The sequence below is a fragment of the Petromyzon marinus genome, chromosome 14, assembly GCF_048934315.1.
Source record: "Petromyzon marinus isolate PM22_M1 ecotype Great Lakes invasive population chromosome 14, UKy_Petmar_22M1.pri1.0, whole genome shotgun sequence".
NCBI lineage: Eukaryota > Metazoa > Chordata > Hyperoartia > Petromyzontiformes > Petromyzontidae > Petromyzon > Petromyzon marinus.
This window is the reverse complement of record NC_133680.1, coordinates 1,548,367-1,564,623: the sequence shown is the minus strand read 5'-3', so window position 1 is coordinate 1,564,623 and position 16,257 is coordinate 1,548,367. Positions and strand designations below refer to the sequence as shown.

The following is a 16,257-nucleotide window of genomic DNA, read 5'->3' as shown; positions in this document are numbered from 1 at the left end:
CATGTAGTTTCTCACCTGTGCAGATTCACACCTGTAGACTCCTACCTGTACAGATTCACACCTGCATAAAAAATAACACCAATACAGATGAGCCCAGCGATATATTACCACAAGCGCCCAACACCTTCAACAATGCACACCTATTCCGATTCGCACCTGTCCCTTTACATATTTTCGAACATTGCCTGCAGGTTGGGGGAAGGCCTAAGGGGCCGTCCATAAATGACGTCACGCGATTTTGGACGATTTTTGACCCCCCCCCCCCTCGTCACACGGCATCACAAAAAGTCAGACCCCCCCTCAAATATGACGTCACAAAGCTTTGCCCCCCCCCAAAATATATAAAACATGCTTCAAATCGCTTTAAACTATTGTCATTGTAGTGCGTATTTAGTGTGGCGCTGCACTCTGATGTTGTAGAACAAAACATTTATTAAAAAGTCTATTCAATTAAGTGGAACGTGTTGTCTATATTTATTTAAAGTTGCGCATTTTGGTGTGGCGTCACCTTTCTCAAACCCCCCCCCCCTCGTCACACATCGTCACAAATGTCTGACCGCCCCCCCCCCCCCCAGGTGCGTGATGTCATTTATGGACGGCCCCTTAGCCGAGGAGTGGTAGCTATATCTGCACTGTGGAGGCTGCAGGGAGGGTTGGTGGATCACACACAGATGAAGTGAAACTCCCTTCCCGTGGGTGTCGAGGAACTTCCATACCCTGGCTGGCCAGGAGAAGGCAGTACAGCGAGTGGACTAATCACCATCTGTGTCCATCTGTACGGGGATGGAGTGTTGCCTCCCTCTTGCAAGGCGTGGGTTTTCTGAAGGTGCTCCGGTTTCCTCCCACGTGGTATAATAATAATAATAAACAAACATCTTATAAATGAACACCCCAATGCAGCAGTAGCACGACCCTCCTGAAAAAGAGTACATTGACTCCAAACTGCGCCCACTCACACCGGCGCAGACTCAGCCCTGCACAGCTATCTACAAAGACAAATAACCCCGTATAGCCTTAAAATAATATTGGGGCTAGTGCTGTTCGCGAGACCTGAACGACACACGAGGGGGTGGCTGGTCAACACCACGCCCGGCCGCCTTTGTCTCCTGAATAGCAATGATTACACGCCGCACCAGATACTCACTCGAGGCTGAGCCGACCTAGGGCAGGTCCATGACCTGTTCAGATCCGGTGTTGGCCATGAGCGTAAATCGAACTTGGATCGCCTGGTTTGTAGCCCAGCGCGATAACCACGATGCTGGACTCACCGCTGCACGTGCCCAAAACCTGCACATCTCCACCTGCACAGACGCACGCGCGCCAGTCAGCCAGGTGAGGCGCGGTGCACGTTGCGATCCGTGACCTGTCACGAGGAGGGGGGCGGGGCGAGTGGGGGACGAGGGGGTGGGGGGGGGGACTTGCAAAGCGTTCGCTCGGCCCGAGAGGGAATTCATTCAAGGGAGCTACGCCAATTATAATGTTTTTGAATTCGTTTATCATTTATCGGTAACACTTGTGTGATTTTATTGAAGGGGCTTTGTCCGTTACTCAATAGCCACTGTTAGTGTCGCTATGTACGTGCCTATTAAAACAACAAGTGGTAATCGGAAAGTAAGTTTAAAATGTAATTCTCATCAGAGCCTCCAACTCTGAATCTCCACTCTGTCTCTCTGCTCCTGGCCTCTCGAGTAACGCGCTGTGAGGAAGGGCCATTTCTTTTAGAGCAGACGGATACTTTGAGGGTTTTTTGGGGCAGGGGTATGGGGGGGGGGTAATTGGAGAGAGGAGGAATGGAGGGGGGGGCATTGACATGAAGGAGGGGCCTTGGCGCAATGATTACCGCGCTGCACAGTGACAGCGCTGCTCTTAGCGGCTCAATCCAACTCGCAGGGTTGAGACACTGAAGGTGCGGGGCTATGGATGGCCCTGCCACCCCCGTTGACTGGTCCGACTGACCTCGTGGCGCTTCGTGTGCGGGTTAGGAGCGGTGGCGCTCCGGCCACCACGCTGCGCTGCGAACCCAGCGATCCGAGTTCTAGTCCCTAAAATCCACGGCGATCGATATCGGAGGCGGTCCTTGGCTCCAGCCCTGCCCCACCCTCTCCAGTCCCTCTATCCCGCCACCTTGGCCAACGAGATCAGGCCAGCGTGGTGAAGTATGGCCAAACAACCTCCCCATGACCGACCGGGCTTGAGGAGGCCTTCATCCAGCAGTGGCAAGGGGACTGTAGAAACGAACTCGCGTGGCGGAGCGAGCAGCAACAACAACAACAGGCTCCGAGTCCTCCAGAGGGGGGGTCGACTAACGAGGTGGCCTGACGATGATAAGGGGCACACCGTGACGAGGGGACCTGAGCGAGGAGACGACCTTCAGCGAGGGGGCCCTGGCAGGGACCCCCCCCAGGCTGTGGCCAAGCTGCCCTCATCAGTATTCGAGCCAAGCCGATCCGAGCCATGGAAACGGCTCTCGGCTCTAGCAGCACTCGCGCCTTTGTGGCGCCACGGAGGGAGACGAGCAAGAGGGGAGGGGGGCACGGGGTAAGAGGGGCGGGTGGGGGGGTAATAGGGAGGGGGGCACGGAGTAAGAGGGGCGGGTGGGGGGTAATAGGGAGGGGGGCACGGGGTAAGAGGGGCGGGTGGGGGGGTAATAGGGAGGGGGGCACGGGATAAGAAGGGCGGGTGGGGGGGTAATAGGGAGGGGGGCACGGGGTAAGAGGGGCGGGTGGGGGGGTAATAGGGGGGGCACGGGGTAAGAGGGGCGGGTGGGGGGTAATAGGGAGGGGGGCACGGGGTAAGAAGGACGGGTGGGGGGGTAATAGGGGGGGCACGGGGTAAGAGAGGGGGGCACACGGGGAGTCCTGGGGTCACCGCGGTACAGCCAGAGGAAGGAGCGGGGCACCCTCATAGCGAGCGGCGGGGACGGAGCGAGAGACGGAGTCAGAGGAGCGGAGGAGGCAGCGAGGTGGGCAGGGGGCGGGGCGGGGGGGTGACCTGCATAGTGGCGAGGAGATGGAGCGAGGTGATCACTGAATATCGGAGGCGACGAGCAGACGGAGCGAGAAGACCTTCGTGTCAGCCGGGGGAACCTCAGAGATCAGGAGGCGGAGCAAGGGGACCTAACAGCGAACAGGCGATAGAGTGAGGGGACCTTTATAGAAGCGAGAAGAGGCGGCGAGGGGGTCTACATAGCGACCAGGTGGCGCGGCGAGGGGACCCTCCTCAGGGACGACTCCCGGCCAGGCCAATGGCCTCGTGCGCTCAGACAGTGGCGGCGACCACGAACATCGCGATCGGGGTGAGTGAGACACGAGGGAGTTGGAGGCGGCACCTTCCTCATCATCATCATCCTCCTCCTGGCGGTCATGGTGGAGCTGTAACGAGAGACCAATCTCCTTGCTGGCGTGTCTCGCCTGGGACCTGCCCCGTCACTGACATCGACCACCGCCCCCACCCCTCCTGCGGCGCGGTGATGGAGTTTGCGACTCGATTCGACGATTTGTTCAATTCGCAGCGTCTTAGCCCATCTAGAACACGATTAGAATCCACATCAGTCGCGATTGCCTGCGGTATACTTTACAGTATATATGCAGTATATATACTGTATGCCTACCCTGTCAACCAGACGGTTTGCCCCGTATTCTTGTGCAGGGAAATTGAGTTTTCAGGTCCATGCGGCGTACAGACGTTTCAATTACGGGCAAACACATTTTTTTGTCTATTTGATTGTGTTTCTTCCTTTGTGATGGGACTTTGTAGGATGAACATTGAGCTTTATAAGGACACGGGGTGACTAATAAGATCTGAATTGGTCTGTAATAAGGTAACTGATAAGGGGTTGACAGGTTTGTGTATGTGTTAGTGTCAACTTTGCGTTGCTTCTACATCATGGGACCTCCTTTGCCAGTACCAAAATATGAGAATAGGTTTTCCCCCTTTTATCTGGCAACAAAACAGGTGTTGAGTTGTTAAAACACCAAACTAAAACCTTTTGCAAGGAATCATGTCTGCATTAACCACAATACTTGTGGTGAACATGCAAACAAAACATTCTGATAATATCTGCATTGTCTTTGAAACTGATTGGTCCACACCAGAGACAGCTTTCTTTTGAGCCTCGTCTCAAACGGTGTTAGACCAGAGGACGCCAAAAGGCGTACAGAACAAAGACAATGCACTGTCAGAGTAATGAGAGCTCGGGGTGAGCGTCATTGCGTTGCTTGTATGTATGTTGAACTTCGTCTCAGCCCATCGTCTTTTCGGAGTTGATTAAAATAAGTATCGCGTTGTGGGGAAGTAAACAGTGGTTGTCCTATGGGACAGATTCGCCCCCGCCATATGACTGTGGAATTCCCTCCACTGACTCTGCAGAGATGTGAACAGGAGATACGCACCAAATGCACCTCAATGCTCAGTCAAGCAGGGAGAATTGACTTTGACGCCTGTTGCTTCGCCTGCCCACAACCTCCTTACCGTAACCACGTGTGCTCGGGCATTCATTTCTCATGGCATATACTTTGGTTATTTCGGTAAAGTCACGTAGATAGAAAAATAATAATAAAAAAATAAAGTGAATAAAAAACACTAATGGAGACTGTAGCCTGGTTCTTAACCTCGGTGAGTGTACTGGCAGTCTATAACGTAGACTGTAGCCTGGTTCTTAACCTCGGTGAGTGTACTGGCAGTCTATAATGTAGACTGTAACTTGACTCTTAACCTCAGTGAGTGTACTGGCAGTCTATAATGTAGACTGTAGCCTGGCTCTTAACCTCGGTGAGTGTACTGGCAGTCTATAACGTAGACTGTAGCCTGGTTCATATTCTTAGTTCTTTCGGTAAAGTCACGTTGAAGGGAAACAATAAAATAATAAAATATATATAAAACAATAAACGTCGTGAGAATTTTTATTGTTTAATATATATTTTATTATTTTATTGTTTCCCTTCAACGTGACTTTACCGAAAGAACTAAGAATATGAATTACTGCAGTCACGAAAGCTTTAAATCAAAATGTAGCCTGGTTCTTAACCTCGGTGAGTGTACTGGCAGTATATAATATAGACTGTAGCCTGGTTCTTAACCTCGGTGAGTGTACTGGCAGTATATAATGTAGACTGTAACCTGGTTTTTAATCCGGTGAGTGTACTGACAGTCTGTAATGCAGACTGTAGCAATGGTTATTAAACTGATTGAGTGTACTGGCAGTCTATAATGTAGACTGTAGCCTGGTTTTTAAGCTGGTGAGAGTATTGGCAGTCTGTAAAGTAGACTGTAGACTGGTTCTTAACCTGAGTGAGCGTACTGGCAGTCTATAATGTAGACTTATTATTGGTTCTTTCAGTAATAAAAAATAAGATAAAAAACAAAAAGCCACAACGTTTCGATCGCAACACAAGCGGTCGTCACCTCACTCAGTTTTTAATAACCATTGCTACAGTCTACATTACAGACTGCCAATACGCTCATCAGCTTGAAAATCAGGCTACAGTCTACATTATAGAATGCCAGTACGCTCACCGAGGTTAAGAACCAGGCTACAGTCTACATTATAGACTGCCAGTACGCTCATCGAGGTTTAGAACCAGGCTACAGTCTACATTATAGACTGCCAGTACGCTCACCGATGTTAACAACCAGGCTGCAGTCTACATTATAGACTGCCAGCACGCTCACCGAGGTTAAGAACCAGGCTACAGTCTACATTATAGACTACCAGTACACTCACCAAACTTAATAACCAGCTAAGTCTACATTATAGACTGGCAGTACACTCACTCCGATTAAGAACCAGGCTACAGTCTACATGAGTGTTTTTTAGTTTTTTACTTTATTTTTATTATTTTATTCACTTATTTTTATTTTATTTTTCTATCTACGTGACTTTACCGAAAGAACCAAAGAATATGAATTCCTGCAGTCACGAAAGTTTTAAGTAAACATTTTTCATGGCATGTTTTCCGGGGGGGGGGGGGGTGGATGGGGGAGCCCCCCATCCACCCTAACCCGACCCCCCACCCCGGACTTGGCCCCTTAACAGTTTTTTTTTACGATACAAGTCGAGGTTTGGAAATATTTTCAGGAGCTCAGTCCCGGGCAGCACCGGCTGAAATTAATCCCTGCGTATGCTCATAAAACGTCGACAACTCTTCTTTTTAAATATATATAAGCGTATATCCCCAGTAAATACGGAATGTTGGTCCAACGGTTCAAATGTCATGCCAACGTTAGCCCAAGCACGCCGTGATAGGGCGACGTTTCGAGCGGTGGCCCTGGGTTCTTCGCGTGTGCAGGTGGCGCTCTGGCTGGTGTCGGGTGCCAGCGTGTACACGGGCTGCCTGGGGCCTGAAGATGTGGGCTACCTGCGCTGTGCGGGCGCCGTGGTGAGGACACGGGTTCCACGTGAGGATGCGGGTTCCACGTGAGGACGCGGGTTGCACGTGAGGACGCGGGTTGCACGTGAGGACGCGGGTTCCACGTGAGGACACGTGTTGCACGTGAGGATGCAGGTTCCACGTGAGGACGCGGGTTCCATGTGAGGACGCAGGTTACACGTAGGACGCAGGTTGCACGTGAGGACACGTGTTGCACGTGAGGACGCGGGTTCCACGTGAGGACACGGGTTGCACGTGAGGACACGGGTTGCACGTGAGGACCTGGGTTCCACGTGAGGACGCGGGTTGCACGTGAGGACACGTGTTCCACGTGAGGATGCGGGTTCCACGTGAGGACGCGGGTTCCACGTGAGGACGCGGGTTGCACGTGGGGACACGGGTTGCACGTGGGAACACAGGTTGCACGTGGGGACACGGGTTCCACGTGAGGACGCGGGTTCCACGTGAGGACGCGGGTTGCACGTGAGGACACGGGTTGCACGACGCCACTCGCGGAGCCGCTCCTCTCCTCTTGACACACGAGATCAGAATTCGAACCAGAATCTTTATTTATATTGCAGGAGGAATCCGATGAGCTATGAAGCTCTTTTCACAGACGTCCAGTAGGGGCGGGTGAGAACGTTACAACAACAGCACACAAACACGAGAGGAGTGCAAAGTGCAGTCAAGGTAAACAAATCACTTAACAATATATACAGTGAGGGAAAAAATATTTGATCCCCTGCTAATTTTGTACGTTTGCCCACTGACAAAGAAATGATCAGTCTATAATTTTAATGGTAGGTTTATTTGAACAGTGAGAGACAGAATAACAACAAAAAAATCCAGAAAAACGCATGTCAAAAATGTTATAAATTGATTTGCATTTTAATGAGGGAAATAAGTATTTGACCCCTCTGCAAAACATGACTTGGTACTTGGTGGAAAAACCCTTGTTGGCAATCACAGAGGTCAGATGTTTCTTGTAGTTGGCCACCAGGTTTGCACACATCTAAGGAGGGATTTTGTCCCACTCCTCTTTGCAGATCTTCTCCAAGTCATTAAGGTTTCGAGGCTGACGTTTGGCAACTCGAACCTTCAGCTCCCTCCACAGATTTTCTATGGGATTAAGGTCTGGAGACTGGCTAGGCCACTCCAGGACCTTAATGTGCTTCTTCTTGAGCCACTCCTTTGTTGCCTTGGCCGTGTGTTTTGGGTCATTGTCATGCTGGAATACCCATCCACGACCCATTTTCAATGCCCTGGCTGAGGGAAGGAGGTTCTCACCCAAGATTTGACGGTACATGGCCCCGTCCATCGTCCCTTTGATGCGGTGAAGTTGACCTGTCCCCTTAGCAGAAAAACACCCCCAAAGCATAATGTTTCCACCTCCATGTTTGGCGGTGGGGATGGTGTTCTTGGGGTCATAGGCAGCATTCCTCCTCCTCCTAACACGGCGAGTTGAGTTGATGCCAAAGAGCTCCATTTTGGTCTCATCTGACCACAACACTTTCACCCAGTTGTCCTCTGAATCATTCAGATGTTCATTGGCAAACTTCAGACGGGCATGTATGTGTGCTTTCTTGAGCAGGGGGACCTTGCGGGCGCTGCAAGATTTCAGTCCTTCACGGCGTAGTGTGTTACGAATTGTTTTCTTGGTGACTATGGTCCCAGCTGCCTTGAGATCATTGACAAGATCCTCCCGTGTAGTTCTGGGCTGATTCCTCACCGTTCTCATGATCATTGCAACTCCACGAGGTGAGATCTTGCATGCAGCCCCAGGCCGAGGGAGATTGACAATTCTTTTGTGCTTCTTCCATTTGCGAATAATCGCACCAACTGTTGTCACCTTCTCACCAAGCTGCTTGGCAATGGTCTTGTAGCCCATTCCAGCCTTGTGTAGGTCTACAATCTTGTCCCTGACATCCTTGGAGAGTCCTTGGTCTTGGCCATGGTGGAGAGTTTGGAATCTGATTGATTGCTTCTGTGGACAGGTATCTTTTATACAGGTAACAAGCTGAGATTAGGAGCACTCCCTTTAAGAGTGTGCTCCTAATCTCAGCTCGTTACCTCTATAAAAGAAACCTGGGAGCCAGAAATCTTTCTGATTGAGAGGGGGTCAAATGCTTATTTCCCTCATTAAAATGCAAATCAATTTATAACATTTTTGACATGCGTTTTTCTGGATTTTTTTGTTATTCTGTCTGTCACTGTTCAAATAAACCTACCATTAAAATGATAGACTGATAATTTCTTTGTCAGTGGGCAAACGTACAAAATCAGCAGGGGATCAAATACTTTTTTCCCTCACTGTATACATATTCTTGGTTCTTTCAGTAAAGTCACGTAGAAGGGAAACAATAAAATAATAAAAATATAAAACAATAAAATTCTCACGACGTTTCGACTGCAACACAAGCAATCATCATCAGGTGTGAAAACCACAACAAGAAAATTTCAAATTTTCTTGTTGTGGTAGAAGGGAAACAATAAAATAACATAAGCAATCATCATCAGGTGTGAAAATCACAAGAAAATTTCAAATTTTCTTGTTGTGGTTTTCACACCTGAGGATGATTGCTTGTGTTGCAGTCGAAACGTCGTGAGAATTATATTGTTTCATATTTTTTATTATTTTATTGTTTCCCTTCTACGTGACTTTACCGAAAGAACCAAGAATATGAATCTCTGCAGTCACAAAAGCTTTAAATCTAAATTTAATATATACAAATAAAACGTAACTATTTCTTTCTTACCAGGCAAACGCTGGCGACCGGATTCACCACGCAAGCGTCCGATCTTTATATTGTGTTGTGTAATTATATTATATAGTTTATAGATTTGTGTCGAAGCAGGTCGTATATATTGCCTCGGTACATCTGGCAGTTCACCAGCTTTGGTTCAAAGCAAAGACCGACTCTGCTGATGAGACGCCGGAATCAATCCATAGTTTGCCTTGTGCTGAACCAGTGCTGCAATTCTGGCAAATGCCTGATGATTCTGGTTGGGCCCCGGTGCAGTTTCACCGCCTGCACGCTGCTCGACAGTTGCGCCGCAGCCTCGACCGAACACGCAAGCGTTACACGACAAGCGGCTGCGGGCTCGGCTCGTAAAAGTTTTAGATTTGGACCCCAGGCCCGGAGCGACGATTTCCAGTGCTACGGCGATGCGCGACCCGCGAACCGCGCCGTGGGTTGACGTTGACGGCTGTCGATGCCACCCCTGTGCGTGCGCAGTGCATCCCTGCGGCCACGGTGCACCTCTACATCGGCTCGAGGAAGACCTGTCTGGTGGGCACCGCACGTCCGCCCGCCAGCGGACACCGTGCCCGTCACCGCCACGCTCACCCAGAGTCAAGGAGCCTCCGCCGTGTAGCCGCTGCCAGACAGTCGGAGCAAGTCTGTTGTTAGCCGAGCACCTTTTGCGGATGTTTCGTCCGACGGCGTGACGCCGAGAGCGCGATCGCGGAGGAGGCAATTGGGAACGAGGTCGTGCGTCACTTTAATCCAGGGGTGGCGAACCTTTTTTCTGCCAAGGGCCATTTGGATATTTATAACATCCTTCGCGGGCCATCCAAAATTACCAACTTAAAAATTAGCCTGTTATATTTGGTCAAACATTTAATTAACTCACCCCTAATGTGATGGCTGGAACTGCTTCTCTTTGGTGAGGTGTGGTGATGTTAGCTTGTATTGATGATGTTGCTACTCGCAACTGCTTTTCCAGATTTGCTCCTAGATTTATTGAATTTCGAGTCCCGCCTGCGGTTGCCTTGGCAGGGCCACAACAAATGATTTCGCGGGCCTCATATGGCCCGCGGGCCGGACGTTACCCACCCCTGAAAATCTCCGCGGTGGGTGGGGGATCGACCGTTAGTCGCCTTGCGCTCAGGCGAGGTCGGCGTCGCCTCTGTGCGTGTGCACGCGAGGCTCACGTTGCCTTGGACGTGCTCTTTCGTAAGTGCGTGCAGGGAGCGGTGGTGCAGTGGTTAGTGCTGCGCTACCGAACTTGGCGACTCGAGTACGATTCCCCTTTCACGGGCCACCGACGCCAGTGACGAATATCTGAGCCGGTCCTTGGCCTCCCCTAGGTCAACTCAGCATAAAATTACTACCTGGAGCTGTGTGTAATCATCGGCACTGGGGAGAGAAAGTGGGCCAGGCGTGGTCCTGGCCACATCACCCCGTCGTGTGCCGCTCCGGCCTTCGTAGGTGCTCGCTAACAGCACTTGCCACAAGTCTATTAAAGGCTACGCGGGTGATCTTGATCTTCTCTGTGTGCCAGGTGAGCTGCTTTCACCTGCTGGCCGTGAGCACGTTCACCATGAGCACCCTGTGCCTCCTGTGGTACGGGTGCATGCTGGTGGCTCGGCCCTCCATGCTCAGCGTAAGCCCCGCTCCTGTCGCGAGTACACCAACCCCTCTAGAGCCACCACCACCACCATCAGCAACAACAACCACGAGCTTTTACCATGTTGTAGCGTCACGCCTCGGTCTAACGACTTACGAGTCATCACCCACGCATTGACCAGACACAACTCGTTCCTAGCCAGAGACATCACTCACCACACCACCCACCAGACACCACTCACCATTTATTAGACCTTGCTCGCCACTCACCAGAGACACCGCTCACCACGGGGACGCGGCGCGTCTTGCAGATCAACACGAACCTACTGCTGCTGCTCCTGCTGGAGATGCTCGTGGTGGTGCACTTGCTGCTGGTGGTGCGTGCCCGCCAGCGCTGCTGCCCTGGGGCCGTCAGCAGATCTGTAACTACCACCACCACCACCTGGACTACCACCACTTGCACTACCACCACCACTTGCACTACCACCACCACCTGCACCATCACCACTACCACCACCTGCAATACCACTTGCACTACCACCACCACCTGCACTACCACCACCAATACTCGCCATTCGCCACGAAGTGACCGTGACGTCACCACGGCGCCTGTGCCAGGCCAGGTGCACTACCACCACCTGCACTGTCCCCACCACCTGCACGACCATAATGCGCATGCACTGGTGCTATACAATATAGATATTGTTGCAGGACCGTGGCATTTGGCGAAGGCTTGGACAGTCCTTCATCCAGCTGGGGATAGATCATGGCTGATGATGGTGGCGGTGATGATGGTGGTGATGGTAATGATGGTGGTAATAATGATGGTGGTGATTGACGATGGTGGTGGTGATTGACGATGGTGGCGGTGATGATGGTGGTGGTAATGATGGTAATGATGATGGTGGTAATGATGGTGGTCATGATGATGGTGGTCATGACGATGATGGTGGTAACAATGATGGTGATGATGAATGACTGGCGGTGCGACTGTTTCAGTACAACCTGAAGAGCCAGGGCGCGGCGTGGGACGGGCACGTCTTCCCGGTGCGCGCCGTGCGCCTCTGCGCGGTGAGTACCGCGGTCTGCGGCCAAACCAACCTGGGCCGCGAGCTCTTCACACCTCGTGCAAGCTCAGCAGGTTGGAACCTGGCTCGTGGGAGTGTGCTGGAACAAGCTCAGTGATGTGTACGTGTCGCAATCCCGAATGACTTCTGTAACTACCCCGCCTGATGACGAATCTAGTTGCAATCGCCAGCGACGAACGTCGTACCCAATTGTAAATAAGTTGTGGGTTTGCTCTCCAACAAAGACAAATACCCCCCGTATAACCTTAACAGACTGTTGGGGCAAGTGCCGTTAGCGAGCACCTACAAAGGCCGGCACGGTACACGAAAGGGTGGGTCGCCAGCACCACGCCCGACCGCCTTTGTCTCCCCAGTGGAAACATCGGGAGAGATAAAGGCGGCCGGGCCTGGTCCTCGCCACGCGACACTCACATACGTGTACCGCGCCAGCCTTCACAGAGCTGCAACTCGCTTACAGCACCTGCCGCAAAAGTCCGTGGAGGCTATGCGGGGGATCTTTGTCTTTGTTGCGCGTGTCTGTGTGCAGACCCTGGAGGTGGTTGGGGGGGTGTTCGCCCTCTTTGGCGGGGTCATGGCGCTGACCCTTCAGCCGTGGTCAGCGCACTCGGCCTCGCTGCAGGCCTGCCTCTGGACTCTCATCGCGGTGAGCGGCGCTCGCCACACGCACCCAGAGCCACACCGAGTCGAGGCACTCGCACCCCAGACAAAGATCCCCCGTATAGCCTTCCCAGAGTTGTGGGGGCAAGTGCTGTTCGCGAGCACCAGTGGCGTAGTGACGACATTGAGCACTCGGTCAGGTGGGGCCCCAATATTTGTTTTGTCCAGAGCGGTCGCCAAACGTTACCGCTCTCATTAAATCAAAACAAAGCGTGGCAAGTGAATGAAAGCATTCACAGAAAAAAAACATTTAACCGCGTTTTAAATTTAGTGTTCGATTCTTTGACACCGTTGTTGAAATCAGATCTCATGGTGGTTATCACGGGGGGGCCCCAACTCGTAGCATGGGCCCCACGCTCGTTACACCACCGGCGAGCATTTATGAAGGCCACCACACCACACGAAGGGATGGGTGGCCCAGTACCAGGGCCGACGTTCACGCACCGCACCAGGGTACACATTTTTAGGCTGAGCCGACCTAGTGGAGACCTAGGACCGGTTCAAATATTCGCCACTGTCATTGGTCGCGAGCGGGGACTCGACTTGCTCGGGTCGCCGGGTTCGTTTCGCACAATGCGCTAACCGCTGCGCCTCCGCTCCCCACAACGCACACACTCACCCCTCACTCTCTCCCCATCCCTTCTGCTGCTCCCCCTGTTGCCACTGCCGCTGCTGCTGCTGCGGCAGGGATTCCCGGCTGCTGTCGCGGGACACGTGGCCTCGGAGCACCCGTCCATGCCCCTCGTACGTACACGGCCGCCCGCCTGCTGTGTGGATGACGCGACAGAGGCCGTGTGACGATGATGACGATGCTGCGTGACACTGACGTGCGTCGAGCTCCCGCACGACACCGCGTGCCGCCGAGACGTTACAGCTTTAGCGCTGGAAGACGCGGGTGATGTGACACCGTGATGAGTGACACCATTAGGAGTGACCGTGTAATCAGTGTCACGAGTGACACGGCGTGCCGCGTGGCGCCAGGTGGAGGTGCTGCTGGCGCTGAGCGGCCTCACCAGCCCCGTGACGGCGGCTGCGGCCGGGTACCTCTGCGTGAGCCTCCCACGCTCCATCGCGCTCTTCACGGAGCCGGACTCCAGCATGAAGGCACGCGCCGCCCATCGGGGCTCTACAGTTCTCCCCCCACACTCACCCTCCCAGCTCCTAAACATTTATTCAGGGCTCCCACACTCACCCCAACTCCTATACATCTCTTCATGGCTCCCACTCACCCCAACTCCTAAACATCTCTCCATGCCCTTTACCCCCCCAGCTTCCCTACATATCCTCACGGCTCCCCCACATAATTCTCCGTCACTCTCACGCGCGCGTTCCCACTGATGAATGAAGGCAATCTCAGGTTTGCACAGTGAGATGTTCAGTTAGAGATGTGTGCGGTTCAACGTGTGTAGACATTAGGCTCTGCTTGCAGTTAGACGTGCAGAAGTCCAGTTAGACGTGCGACTAGTCATTCGGTTGGGCGTGGATAAACGTGTCGGTATCTAGTTAAGTCTGCGGTTAGATGCTTGGACGTGCGGTTAGACGCTTGGATGTGCGGTTAGACGCACGCGTGGTTGACCGAATGTTACCCCCGCCCCCGAAAAGGTCATCGACATCCTGATGGTGGCCATCATGGTGGCTCTGCTCATCAACAGCGCCCTGACCCTCGTCACCACGTTCGTCTGCGTCAACTACAAAACGCTCGCCCTGCTGCCGCTGCTGCCCACCCACTCGCCCTGCACTCCGGCCTCCGACTCCACCGCCCTCAACAACTACGACCACGCGGACCCGGCGTCGCGCGTCGCCCCGCCGTACGCCGCGCCCTCCGACCCCCCCGAGCGCGGCCGCGCTCAGCCGCCCCCCGGCTCTCCGCAACGACGGCAGCGCCACCTCCACCGAGACTGCCCCGGAGGCCGCCCGCCCTCGCCAGACCGCCCGCAAGGCGGCGGCCGCGCCGGCTCCTCCGACGGCGGGCCCAACTCGCTCCCGTCCGATCCGCCCGTCCGGCACGGACTCTCCGACTCGCCGGGCCCGGCCCGCGCAAGACCCTCGCCCGGCCAGTCCCGGCGCGTGGAGCACCGTCGCTCGCCCGTGCAGCACCGGCCGCCCGCGGCTCCGGCCACCCCGGACCGCGGGCGGGCGCTCTACGTGACGGTCGGCTCGCAGAGCCAACCGCTGTCGTCTCTGTCCCACAAGCCGCCCCCCCCTCGCAAGGCCTCCTCCTCGGAGCTGGTGCCGGCGACGCAGGGGCCGCAGGCCAAGAGGGGCTCCCCATCTCAAACGCCGGCGTCCGGCAACGGGAAAGCCTCTCCGCCGCCGAAGGGGTTCAAGCCGCCCGTCTTTTCCGTGCTGGCGTCGCCGGGCGGCAGGGGCAAGCACTCGCTGCTGGTGGCCTCCGCCAAGCCGGTGGCGCTGCTGCCCCTACCGCCCCCACGGGACGTGCACGGGGATGCCAGGGCAGCCCCCAGCAAGGTGACACACCGCCCCCCCCTCTGAACTCCACCATACACACAACACAATAGCCACTTGTCTCCCCAGTGCGTATGCTTACACGCCACGCCAGTTTCTCGTTCAAGGCCGCGTCAATGTAGAGGAGGCTCAGAACCGGTACATATACTTGTCACCGACGGCTGCGAGTGAGATTCGAACGTGGGTCGCCGAGTTTGTAGCGCAGCACGCTGACCGCCACACTACGCTCCCCCCCACCCACAATCACCCCCCTTGCGTGGAGAATCGTAACCCCTAACACAGGATGAAGAAGAAGGGCCATTCCCCAAAACGTCGCCTATTATGTTTCTTTTTAAAGCCACAGTGTTACTGACGAACATGCCGAGTGGTCATTGTTAACTGCGCAACTTGTGCAACCACTGTCTACGCAGCAGCGGCAGATGCTCTGTTCCAGCCACAGTGAGCGTGCGACCACTTCCGCTCCACCAGCTCCTAAATACTCGTTTGCCCCTCCTCTGCTCCAGGAAACGAGAATCAAGAGGCTGCGGGAGAAATTTGTGGACAACATTTAGGCGAAAGGGGCGCGATGTTTTCCCCGAGGGCGCGACAGAGAGCCCAACTCCGTCAGCCGAGCCGCCCATCACCGCTGCCTCCCATCACCCCTCCTAACATGGCGACACGCGCCAGCTTCCGTCGCTCCACGCCGTCCGTAGAAGCAGTTACCATAGTTCAAATCGGCCATAACACCCCAACCCTTGCAGCTGCGGCGTTAATCTCGTTAACGATGACATTAGCGACGGGAAAAGGTACGTCGGTTGAGCGTTTGTTTTAGTCCGACGGTGACCGCGTGAACGATTATCGACCGCGGCTGCCCCTGCTGCCCAGCGCAGACCGAAGCTTGGCCGGCCGTGACGAGGCGGAGCCCACGGAGTCGCAACGGAGACGCAGACTACCCGAGGTCGTTCAGTGTCGTTTAGTGACGTTCACTCAAGACCGCAGAGCGCCGAGGAAGACCACGCATGGTGATTGGCTATGCGCGTGTTAAACGAGATCGACCGAGTTCACCGATTGGCTGAGCTGCTGATATGGGGGGGTGGGGAGTATGGAATTGAGCACTCCTCACACCAACATTGAAATACTCAGTGTCTGACTGACTAAACGTGACTGCTCCAGTCGACCAGATTAAGAGAACGACTTCATGACGTCCACAGACCGAGACTCGACTGAAACTCCGCAGGCTGCCATCGTGTTCACGCCATCTGGACCCGTGTAGAGATTACGATGAAGTGTCCGTAAAAGACCCGCAGGTTTGTCTGCATCAAATAAACAACCCCCCCCCCCCCCGGTTTC

General features: G+C 53.9%; 1 protein-coding gene across 4 annotated transcripts; it reads left to right on the top strand.

Annotated features, from left to right (window-relative positions):
- The first annotated feature begins 2,876 nt into the window (after positions 1-2,876).
- MLC1 (modulator of VRAC current 1) lies at positions 2,877-16,250 on the top strand. Of its 4 annotated transcripts, none has more exons than XM_032954452.2 (11): positions 2,877-3,295; positions 6,288-6,404; positions 9,605-9,658; positions 10,653-10,754; positions 11,029-11,139; positions 11,717-11,788; positions 12,332-12,448; positions 13,150-13,206; positions 13,444-13,566; positions 14,065-14,931; positions 15,432-15,614. In XM_032954452.2, exons 1-11 carry the CDS (start codon positions 3,245-3,247, stop codon positions 15,477-15,479), a joined length of 1,719 nt encoding a protein of 572 aa, XP_032810343.2. In that variant the 5' UTR covers positions 2,877-3,244; the 3' UTR covers positions 15,480-15,614. The 4 variants fall into 4 exon arrangements, with proteins under 4 accessions (XP_032810343.2, XP_032810344.2, XP_032810345.2 ...); XM_032954453.2 differs by having other exon boundaries at positions 2,880-3,295; positions 6,288-6,377; XM_032954454.2 differs by having other exon boundaries at positions 2,881-3,295; positions 6,288-6,396; positions 15,432-16,250.
- Positions 16,251-16,257: the final 7 nt, after the last annotated feature.

Excerpts from the sequence above, each read along its gene's own strand:
- MLC1 (XM_032954454.2), top strand. The coding sequence starts at position 3,245 with ATGGCCTCGTGCGCTCAGACAGTGGCGGCGACCACGAACATCGCGATC. Across the intron at positions 11,789-12,331 it reads GCGCCGTGCGCCTCTGCGCG|ACCCTGGAGGTGGTTGGGGG; the intron begins GTGAGTACCGCG and ends GTCTGTGTGCAG. Across the intron at positions 12,449-13,149 it reads GCCTCTGGACTCTCATCGCG|GGATTCCCGGCTGCTGTCGC; the intron begins GTGAGCGGCGCT and ends CTGCTGCGGCAG.